General features: G+C 37.8%; 1 protein-coding gene across 1 annotated transcript in view; it reads right to left on the bottom strand.

The window, feature by feature from the left end:
- Window positions 1-12,554, bottom strand: part of egg (SET domain bifurcated histone lysine methyltransferase eggless) — a 536,019-nt gene that overhangs the window by 132,459 nt on the left and 391,006 nt on the right. Inside the window, exons 19-20 of the mRNA XM_090386075.1 lie at window positions 9,334-9,452; window positions 5,178-5,376 (exon numbers count right to left, since the gene is read on the bottom strand). Of these exons, the coding sequence (XP_090242201.1) occupies window positions 5,178-5,376; window positions 9,334-9,452 (318 nt within the window). The remainder of the gene's footprint in view (window positions 1-5,177; window positions 5,377-9,333; window positions 9,453-12,554) is intronic.

Here is a 12,554-nt window from a genome sequence, read left to right as displayed (position 1 = left end):
TAATTTCCCAGATATTGACTGGAATTTGTGGGTTGGTCACTCACAACACTAGCAAGAGTTTTGTGGATTTATTGGATGATTGTTTTCTATATCAGCATGTTCGGGAGGCAACTAGAGGGAGTAATACTCTTGATCTGATTATCAGTAGTGATTCTTCATGCATTAAGAATCTGCAGAAAAAGGACCCACTAGGTGGCAGCGATCGAAGTTTGCTGAAGTGAAATTTACTCAAAGAGGTAAGTAACTACCATCAGGGGTAAAGGGAAGGGTTTTTCTTTCGTAAAGATGACCATGATGGTCTGAGGAAGTATTTAAATTCTATACGGTGGGACCAACTGATGATATTACCAACAGCAAATTCAAAATGGTAAGCATTTTAAAAAAATTTATCTTGGAAGCTACTAGGCTTTACATACCAACTAAGAAATATTGTTCAAGGTTTAGGCCTAAATGGATGTCAGATGAATGAAGGAGACATATGGCAGAGAATAAAAATGCATGGGATACATATAAATTAATGGGTGAGATGGAAGCCTATGATAGATATAAGCTGGTCTGTAACCAAGTCACAGAGGAAATTAGGCAGGCAAAGGCAGATTGTGAGAAATCTTTGGCAAAGGATGCAAAGAAAAATAGCAAACAGTTCTTTACCTATGTAAACTCTAGAAGGAAAGGGATAAATCAGATTGGTCCACTGGATATTGATGGTTAAACTATTGATGATCCTGCTCAGGTGGCTAACAACCTAGAGTATTTTGCATCTACATTCATACCTGAGGAGTTATTCATGAAGAGAAATGCCAGAGCTGAATTGAACTCTGTCAGTGAGCTAGATGATTTTGTAATAACTGATAGGAAAGTGGAGGAGAAATTGTTGAAGATAAACATAAAAAAGGTGCCCAAGGTGGATGATATCTATCCAGTTATATTAAAGGAGGCAGAAAAGGAAGTAAGCAAACCCTTAGCCATAATTATGAGAGCTTCTTTAAACTCAGAGTAGGTACCCATGGACTGAAGATGTGCAAATGTGACCTCAATTCACAAAGGAGGATCAAAGGGATATACAAGGGATATATAAGTAATTATAGACCTGTTAGTTTTAACTTCTGTTCCAGGAAAATTAATGGAGGCACTGGTAAAAGAAGCACTACATGATCATCTAGACAATACTCCAGTTATAGCTCAGACACAGCATGGTTTTGTTAAGGGAAAGTCTTGCCTGACCAATTTGATTGGATACTATGATGTGATCACAAAGGAACTGGATGCAGGAATAACTTTGATATCATATATTTGGATCTTAGAAATGCTTTTGATACTGTTCCACATGGAAGAGAGCTGAACAAATTGGAGCAGTATGGCATTGGAGCCAAATTGCTGCTATGAATAAAGGAATGGTTGAGTGGAAGAAGACAGAGAGTGGTAATCAATGGTCACTGCTCATCGTGGACTAATGTTATTAGTGGAGTCCCTCAGGATTCAGTGTTGGGTCCATTGTTGTTTTCTGTATTTATAAATGATATTGATGATGGTATATCAAGCTTAATGTTCAATTTGCAGACAATATGAAGGTTGGCAGGGTTGTTAAGGACACTAATGACCGTACGCTGCTGCAACAGGATCTAGAAAAGTTGAGCAGATGGCTGAGAGATATAAAATGAAGTTTAACATTTAGAGCTGTTGGAACAAGTACAGAGAAGGGCAACAAGATTAGTGAATGGAACAAAGGGTTACTCTTATGAAGAAAGAGCTTAAGATTTGCAAATTACAGTGTCTGGAGACTAGGCACCTGCGAGGTGATGTGATTGAGATGTATAAAGCCTTGAATGGTTTGAGCATGCTCAATGTTGATGGGATTCTTCCTCTTGCTCAGAATAAACACCTGAGAGGGCATAAATTCAAATTGAGGAATGACAGATGTACGATAGATGTGTGAAAGTTTGCCTTTAGCCAGAGGGTAGTTGGTTGGTGGAACAGACTTCCATCCATTGTTGTGGAGGTTGATAACCTAAATAAATTTAAGGCTGGGCTGGACAGGTATTTGGAACGAATGGAGGAGTGAAATGGGAGAGGTTTTTTTGTTTGTTTTTTGGCTGATGCTGCACAAGCTTTTTTTCTTGCATCATGTGCCTCTTCTAATGATAATGAAATAATGAGAAATCAATTAACCGTCAACTCTTACACTATCTAGAAACCTTTCATCTGATCAACAATCGCAGGCATGGATTTTATCAGTTTCAACCCACTGTTGATATTCTGACTTATATTACCCATCTATGGTCAAATTCAATGGAAAAGTTTGCGATACTCAAGCAGTCACTTTTGCCATTTCAAAGGCTTTTAATCAGGTTTAGCATAAAAGTCTTCTAAATAAGCTTCCGTCTTATTGTTTTCCAATTGTTTTTTGGATGCATCCTAAAAAGGATGCTTTCAGCATCCTTTTTAGGATGCTGAAAGCATGAGGACATAGATTCAAATTATGGAAAAACTAGAGGTAAAACAACGTGCCTTTAGTCAAAGGTGGTGCCTTGTTAAAGTAGCAAAATGAATTACTATTTAGCGCAGAGCTCACACAGAGATTTAAGGAGAAATTAGATAAATCTCTGTCTCTGTGTATACAAAGAGAAAAAGAGAAACTCTCTCTCTCTCTCTCTATATATATATATATCTGATAATTAAAATAAATATGATATTTAAAATTAAAAAAAAAAAAAAAATATATATATATATATATATATATATATATACTATCATTGAATTATATTAAATAAAGTTAAATTATAATAAATGAATAAATAATTAAGCATTCATTAGAGGCAGCGACATGCAATTCCTCCATATGAAGCTGAAATACATCCATTATTTTAAATTAAATAAACCATAAGCCAGTAGTATGGCAAAAACTGTAGAGCGAAAATAACATAAAAATAACCCAAATAAACAATCGAACGAAAAGAAAGAATAGATATAAATAGTAGCCCAGAAACCCTAATATAATTTCGATCTATTAAATCCAATTAACAAAAACTATACAAATTTTAGGATAATGCCAATTAGTTATTAATTTAGCGGTACCCCCCCGAGAGGTACCAGTTCCGAAAGACGTGAAATATCACCCAAAGAGGGTTAAAGGAACTACCAAACGATAACAAAATCAAAATAAACTAAAATAAAATAGACTGACCATCATGCCCCATATCGACAGAGGACCACGAGGCCAATAATGGTCATGGAATCGCTGCATTTCAATCGTCATACAAAACATCGCAAAGGCGGAAATATCGAAGAACCAAACCACCCTTCCATTCTCCGATAGATCAACCAATGCAGAGGATTTGTATGGCGGTGATCCTTATGCAGCGAAAATAAACTATAGAACAGACAGCACTCTAAAGCAGAGCCACACCACTGACATACTGTAAGCTGAATCAGCTTATATTGAGGAAAAAAAGAAAATAGATGGCGGCACAGGCGTTGCTAAATTAGCATATCGACCCATTACTATTGAATTATATTAAATGTTGACGAAAATTAAATTATAATAAAAAATTAAAATAATTAAGATAATTAAGCATTCATTAGAGGCAGCAACTTGCAATTCCTCCATATGAAGCCGAAATATATACTATCATTGAATTATATTAAATAAAGTTAAATTATAATAAATGAATAAATAATTAATAAATAATTAGTAGGTACCCATGGACTGAAGATGTGCAAATGTGACAAATAAATAATTAATAAATAATAGTGTGGCTCTGCTTTAGAGTGCTGTCTGTTCTATAGTTTATTTTCGCTGCATAAGGACCACCGCCATACAAATCCTCTGCATTGGTTGATCTATCGGAGAATGGAAGGGTGGTTTGGTTCTTCGATATTTCCGCCTTTGCGATGTTTTGTATGACGATTGAAATGCAGCGATTCCATGACCATTATTGGCCTCGTGGTCCTCTGTCGATATGGGGCATGATGGTCAGTCTATTTTATTTTAGTTTATTTTGATTTTGTTATCGTTTGGTAGTTCCTTTAACCCTCTTTGGGTGATATTTCACGTCTTTCGGAACTGGTACCTCTCGGGGGGGTACCGCTAAATTAATAACTAATTGGCATTATCCTAAAATTTGTATAGTTTTTGTTAATTGGATTTAATAGATCGAAATTATATTAGGGTTTCTGGGCTACTATTTATATCTATTCTTTCTTTTCGTTCGATTGTTTATTTGGGTTATTTTTATGTTATTTTCGCTCTACAGTTTTTGCCATACTACTGGCTTATGGTTTATTTAATTTAAAATAATGGATATATATATATATATATATATACACACACACACACACACACACACACACACACAAAGAAATTCTTTTTTTGTTATTGTTGTTGTTTATGGTAGACACTACTACTTAAATTTTTCATTATGTGTGTACTGTCTGCCATTATAATATTAATACTAATGTAACTGTAATGACGTCTGATTAAAAAAAAAAAAAAAAAAAAAATGAATTTATGCACATTTTAACTGAGGAACAATCTGTTAATGTTGATATTTTAAATCAATACCTTTTGTTACTCTCAAAAAATAATAAATTATATTCTGCTGTACGCTGTTTAAATAAATAACCTTACTTAAACCTTTGACATTTAAAAATAAAAAACTCTTTTATTTGGTAGAGTTGTAAGGTTCTATCATTGTTTTATCTGATATCTAGTTTTTTTAATGAAAACACGGACATGAAAGATATTATAATCTATAAACAAAGTACAAAACACACACACACACACACACACACACACACACACACACACACACACACACACACACACACACACACACACACACACACACAGTACTATACACATGTTGAAGGATAAGGAAACAGAAGATTAATTTGACTATTAAAAGTAAGTAATATATTTATTTCTCGCCCAACTTTTACCCAAATTAAATCATTGATTTTATTCACTGGGTGGGAGGAAGGGGAATTGCTCAAATTCAACTATTATTTATGGAATCACGGTATCATAAAGTTTGAGAACTACCTGTTTTAATGCAGATTAAAAATTTGTCATTTTTTTTCTTAGTGTTTCTAATACTCATATTCTCATTCCATAAGAACAATGAAAAATTAATTCCAAAAATTTAGCAATATATCAAGGAATGTAATACACAATTTACCTCGTTGGCTTCTTGCTCAGTAAGAAGTTGACCTGCATAATTACAAATAAACATTCCTTGAGGAAGGTCATCAAGACATCGAATACCCCAGCCTCTTGTCTCCGTCTTGAAAACCTGCAACCTAACTTGCAACCCATTTTGTACCACTCGGTTTAAGCAACGAGATCCACATTTGCAGTTAGAGTTGCATTCGTAAACGCTGAACAGAAATGAAACAGTTTAAATGGATTAATGAAACAGTTATTATATATATAGAGATACACTGTTCTACCAAAATATAAAAGAACACATCTAACAACATATAGGTGCACCTTTAGCAATAATTACACACAAACCCTATGAATGGCATGGATTAGACTAAGTGTAAACAGGTACACCTGGTGATATTATTCCAATTCTATTTGAGATTGTTCTTTAGATTCATTGGTTGCTAAGGCCTATCTTGAATGTATTTTAGTATTAGTAGTGGCAAAGGATGCAAGAAAGCAAGCTTATAAAGAATCAGCCCAAAAAAAAAAAAAAAAAAAAACTTCCCATATCACTTGTCCATTCCTTTGAGGAAGCATTTTTCTAGATGATCCCAAAGAATCTCCATGGGATTTACATCCATGTCACTGTGAACAACCTGTATGCTGTTCTTCCACAATTCACATATTGTGAGCTGTGGCATCGTCTTGGAACAGTCTTTCAACATCCAGGTACGAAGGGCATCAAAGAGTTCGTATTCTAACCTATTTCTAGTGAATATGATTATGTAGTATTTTTTCAGCAGGCAGTACATCTTGTACATCATTGTACCAAATCTCAGTTTAGTAGATCCAATCCTTTTCTTTTTCCTTTTTTTTGCAGGTGATTACATGAACAAAGGAGAAAAAAATTTAAAAATGGAGAAAAGAGAACTATGGGTAGGGATAATATACCTGTCTCTGAAAGGAACATTCTCATAGGAGGTTCATGCTAGTATGGTGCAGACACTGGGGAATAGGAGTACTGCATATTCCATAGCTGTGCAGTAGCACAGAATTTCATTGCAGCAGGGAATCATGCAACGATGCAAACAGATCATTCTGATTGATTTCCCCCAATACATCTGCTATTGAGAAAACAATTGAATGCATACAGACATATGAATGAATGTTAGCAATATACACCGACGAGCCAAAACATTATGACCAGCGAGTCATTATGCAAACCGAAGCAACTGCAGGTGAACTACAGCGCGTGCATGGGTTGGGACACTATATAAAAAACACCTGATATTGAGCTCCGTTAATCAGTGTTACTCTTGTTCTTCAGATGGGAAAGGCAGTGGACTTAAGCGAGTTTGACAAAGGCCAAATTGTAATGGCCGGGTGACTGGGCCAGAGCATATCTGAAATTGCACAGCTGGTGGGGTACTTGCAGTCAGCAGTGGTTAGTACTTACCGAAAATGGTCCGAGGAAGGAAAACCCACGAACCGCCGGCGAGGTGTTGGATGACCAATGCTCATCAATGCTCGAGGTGAGCGACGGCTCTCCCAGATGGTACGTGGCAACAGAAGGGTGACTGTGGTGCAACTAGCCAGTAATTGGAATGCTGGTCAAGGGAGTAATGTGTCACAACACACAGTATATTGAACCCTGCTGAAAATGAGGCTGCGTAGCCGCAGCTACGAATGCCCATGCTAACCACAGTTCACCAGTGAGAGCACCTACAACAGTCATGCAAGCTTCAAAACTGGACCTTGAGTGATTCAAAAAAAGGTCAGCTGGTCCAATGAATCATGTTTCCTGTTCCACCATGTGGACAGCCGGGTACATGTCCATTGTTAACCTGGGGAAGGGATATGGTCTGGATGCACCGTGGGACGAAAACAAGCCAGTGTCGTGTTTAAGTGATGTTCTGCTGGTTTACTCTGGGTCCAGTTATCCACGTGCCAGGCATGCTGACGTCTACTGGCTACTTAAACATCATTGCTGACTAGGTGCACCCTTTCATGGCAACGGTCTTCCTCTTTGGCAGTGCCATCTTTCAGCAGGATAATGCGTTAAGCCACACCGCCTGGATTGTTCAAGACTGGTTCTCGGAACATGAGGAAGACTTCCAAGTATTACCCTGGCTTCCAAATTCCCCAGACATCAATCCTATTCAGCATCTGTGGTTTGTGTTGGAACAGCAACTCCAATCTGCAGAATCTCAACCACAGACCTTGCAGGAGTTAAAGGATCTGCTGGTTGTGTTGGTGCCAGATACTGCAAGACATATTTAAAAATCTTGTAGCATTTCTGCCTAGCCAGGTACAAGCTGTTTTGGCTGCACCTGGAAGACCAACATCATATTAGGTAGGTGGTCATAATGTTTTGGCTCACTGTTGTAGCTGAGCCTACAGGCATTTCAATCAGCAGTGTTGATTCAATCCCAATGAAATCTTTGAAGATGAAAAAGATCATTGCTTAATGGGTCCATAAATATTGACAGTTGAGCAAAAAGCATGCACATTACCAACTTGAACATGCTTCGTGAGCATCCACGATATATCTAGTCCCAGATTGTTACACTGGATGAAACATGGGTTCATCACTTTGACCGAGAGACTAAAGAACAAAGTCTAATGTGGAACCATGTTCACTGCCTCCCAAGAAGTTCTGTTTGCTCCGTCAGCTGGCAATGTGATAGCATCACCATGATTGACTACCTGGAAGAGGACACCACTGTCACATGTGAGTGTCATACTTGAAGGTACTCAAGTCCATCAGTGTCATGCTCGAGGATACTGTTCCTACTATCTGTTGTTGAAGGTTTCAGCAATTGTCTGCAATGTTTCCTTCCAAATTTTGCATATATAGAGGGACAACTTTGTGAACCCATCAAGGAAAAGTGCCAGGGAAAATGGTGAAAAGGTGTCTGCCACCTCACAACAATGCACCCAGTCGCACCATCCAGGTGCAATGACTGCCACACAGACTGCAGGATTTCAAGTTGCTTCACATCCACCGTATTCTCCAGATCATACTGAAGAATAACATCCATGGGAACAGATGTGCCTCTGACTTTGAGGTGGACGCAGCTGTGGATTAGTGGTTGGAGGACGAAGATATCCATCATACAATTTTTCTTTCAATGGGATCAAGGCACTAAAGCATCAGTGGAAGAAGTGCACTGCCGTGGTGAGACTACGTCGAAAAATAAAAAGGAATCATAATGAAACAGCTTTCCTATATGTGTTACAATACAAACTTTTGTAACTAACCTCATATTTCAGCATCATGGGATGAATCTGGTTTACAAGACCCTTCAGATATACCTGCAAGAAAAGACCCTCCAGAATAATCATAAAAGCTATAAAGAATCAAGAAAACAGTCCTCACATGAGAACACCACCAGCTTACATGCAGAGCAGGATGCTATTGGGATTTACTGCTTCATGCAGTTCTTCCATACCCTCGTGCACCTGTCAATAAAACAAAATGAAATTTGTTTCACCTAACTACACATTTTCAATAATCCACAGACCATTCCTGCCATTCTTAGCACTACTGCAAACAGATTAATCTATTCCACTTATAGAATATGGATATGTGGGTTGCCATACAGCTGAACAGATCCATTATCCTAAGCTCTGAGTGTCATACTTGAAGGTACTCAAGTCCATCAGTGTCATGCTCGAGGGTATTGTTCCTGCTATCTGTTGTTGAAGGTTTCAGCAATTGTCTGCAATGTTTCCTTCCAAATTTTGCATATATAGAGGGACAAACAGCAGCCCAGTCATTGAGTATCTTCTTCCAGCCAAATGTATTCTTCTCTTTGATGGTTTTGTCCCAGAGTAACAACTGATTGAAGGCCCCCCAGATAGTCTGTGCCAACATATAGGTGAACTACGTAACTACCTATAATGGTGCTCCTGCTGCATAAACTCCTATGATCAAGAATGTTTAGACATGTTTAAATATTTTGATATTTATATGCAGGGTTGCTATTTTGAGTAACATTCTCATTAAATAATTCCACTGAGGAACTGTAACAACTTTATTGACTCTTTCACTCGCTTATGATGACAGACATCTGAATGTCAGAATGCTGAATTCTCACACAAATTGGTAGGGAGTGCATAACCAAAACAGTCAATATATACAAACAAGTATTGAAGCAACAATTATTTTACTATTAGCAGCTCACCCTGTAACCAATGGTTCCATTAAACGTCGATATTTATATCCGGCATCATGTATCTTGCCTGTTGGAAGAGCATCTGTAGCAATAACAGTCAACTGCTGACACTGGCATTTTTCTCGATCCTACATATGAACATTTTGAAAGTTTTGTTAATACAATTTGTATAGTACTATAAGTAATATAGTAATATGCTGATATTAAAATATACAACTGATTTTCTAGTCTCTCTCTTTAAACCAATATTTATTTTAAAAATATTTAAAGCACATAAATTAAATGGAACACTGGAACAAACAGTGGTTACAAAATTATTTTGTAACTATTGTTAAGATTACAAAAAGAAAATTATTATGTTTTTGTAACCACTGAGAAAAGAGTGTAGGTACGGGGACATACTAAAAAAAAGCATTCAACAGTCATTATGAATTAAAGAAGTTATGCAATGAGTTGAAAATACTGAGTTTTACCTTGCATGTTAGTATTAAATTCACATAATGCCAACTTCCCACAGCAGCTGATAACACATTTCTGTTACTATACTAGAAAGTACATTTATAATTAAACTATGTGAAAATTTAAAAACTTTTAATTTTTTTTTAGAAACATGATTAACAGTTTTAGCATTAGCACTAGTAGAGGTGCACGATGCAAGAAAGCAAGCTGCTGCAGCTTCAGCTTTATAAAAAAAAAAAAAAAAAAAAAAAAAAAAAACTTCCCACGTCACTGATCCATTTGTTCCAAATGTTTGTCAAATTCTTTCTTGAATTTATTTAAGCTATCAATTTCCACAACAGATGGAAGTTTGTTCCAGCAAGGAACTACCCGCTGGCTAAAGGCAAATTTCCACACATCTATTCCACAGCGGTCTTGCCTCAGTTTCAATCTATGTCCCCTGAGGTTTGAAATCTGAACAAAAGGAAGAATCCCATCAGCATTGAGCCTGCTCAATCCGTTCAAGGCCTTATACACCTCAATCATATTGCCTTGCAGGTGACTAGTCTCCAGATGCTGCAATTTGAAGAACTCTGGCCTTTGTTCGTAACAGCACCTCTTTGTTCCCCTTGTGCTTCTCTGGCCTTAAATGGGTTGCACACATCCACTTGTTCAGATTATGAACCTAAGGGGGCATAAATTCAAATTAAGAAAGGACAGATGTAGAATAGATGTGCGGAAATTTGCCTTTAGCCAGCAGGTGGTTAGATAAAGGAACCACTGGGTGGCAGTGATCACAGTGTGCTGAAGTGGGATTTACTCAAGGAGGTAACTACCATCAGAGGTAAAGGGAAGGGTTTTTGCTTTCATAAAGGCGACTATGATGGTCTGAGACAGTATTTAAATTCTATACAGTGGGACCAACTGATGATGTTACCAACAGCAAATTCAAAATGGGAAGCATTCAAGGAACTAATCTTGGAAGCTATCAGGCTTTACATACCAACCAAGAAATATTGTTCAAGGTTCAGGCCTAAATGGTTGTCAGATGAACTAATGAGACATATGGCAGAGAAGAAAAATGCATGGGATACATACAAATTAATGGGTGACATGGAGGCCTATGATAGATATAAGTTGGTCTGTAACCAAGTCACAAAGGAGATTAGGCAGGCAAAGGCAGATTATGAGAAATCCTTGGCAAAGGATGCAAAGAAAAACAGAAAAGAGTTCTTTACCTATTTAAACTCATGAAGGAAAGGGATGAATCAGATTGGTCCACTGGATGTTGATGGTTCAACAGTTCAGGATCCAGCTCAGGTGGCTAACAATCTAAACGAGTATTTTGCATCTACATTCACACATGAGGAGTTATTCAGGAAGGGGAATGTCGTAGGTGAAGTAAACATTGGCAGTAAGCTAGATGATTTTCTAATAACTGAGAGGAAAGTGGAGGAGAAATTGTTGAGGATAAACATAAAAAAGGTACCCGGGGTGGATGGGATCTATCCAGTTATATTAAAGGAGGCAGCAAAGGAAGTAAGCAAACCCCTAGCCATAATTATGAGAGCTTCTTTGGACTCAGGGGAGGTACCCATGGACTGGAGATGTGCAAATGTAACCCCAATTCACAAAGGAGGATCAAAGGCTGACACAAGTAAAAAAAGACCTGTTAGTTTAACTTCGGTTCCAGGAAAATTAATGGAGGCACTGGTTAAAGAAGCACTGCAGGATCATCTGGACAAGAATTCAGTTATAGCTCAGACACAGCATGGTTTTGTTAAGGGCAGGTCTTGTCTGACCAATTTTATTGGATACTATGATGTAGTCACAAAAGAACTGGATGCAGGGAATAACTTTGATATTATATATTTGGATCTTAGAAAGGCTTTTGATACTGTTGCGCATGGAAGACTGCTGCACAAATTGGAGAAGTGCGGCATTGGAGGCAAATTGCTGCTATGGATATAAAGGGATGGTTGAGTGACAGAAGACAGAGAGTGGTAATCAATGGACACTGCTCAACGTGGACTAATGTTATTAGTGGAGTTCCTCAGGGTTCAGTGTTGGGTCCATTGTTGTTTTCTGTATTTATAAATGATATTGATGATGGTGTATCAGGCTTAATGTCCAAGTTTGCAGACGATACCAAGGTTGGCAGGGTTGTTAAGGACACTACTGATACTATGCTGCTGCAACAGGATCTGGAAAGGTTGAGCAGATGGGCTGAGAGGTGGCAAATGAAGTTTAACATTAACAAATGTAAAGTACTACATATGGGAAACAGTAACCCCAGATCAACGTATCAACTCTGTGGTACTACGCTGACAGTGGTAGAGAATGAAAAGGACCTGGGGGTAATTGTGCAGGCAGATATGAAGTTCTCTGAGCAGTGCAGACGAGCTGCAAGAGTAGCTCATTGTGTCTTGTCAATGATATACAGGAATTTTTCTAGCAGGGACAGGGATGTGATTATTCCCTTGTATAAGGCATTGGTCAGGCCACACCTTGAGTACTCTATACAGGTCTGGAGGCCTCATTTCAAGAAAGATGTAGAGCTGCTGGAACGAGTACAGAGAAGGGCAACAAGATTAGTGAATGGAACAAAGGGTTGCTCTTACGAAGAAAGGCTTAAGTTTTGCAAATTACAGAGCCTGGAGACTAGGCATCGGCGAGGTGATCTGATAGAGGTGTATAAGGCTTTGAATGGATTGAGCATGCTCAATGCCGATGGGATTCTTCCTCTTGCTCAGAATAATCACCTGAGAGGGCATAAATTCAAATTGAGGAAG

Source organism: Mastigoproctus giganteus, chromosome 12 (genome assembly GCF_048544385.1).
Source record: "Mastigoproctus giganteus isolate SK-2022 chromosome 12, ASM4854438v1, whole genome shotgun sequence".
NCBI lineage: Eukaryota > Metazoa > Arthropoda > Arachnida > Uropygi > Thelyphonidae > Mastigoproctus > Mastigoproctus giganteus.
The sequence above is the reverse complement of the archived record's forward strand: the minus strand, read 5'-3'. Positions and strand labels throughout refer to the sequence as shown.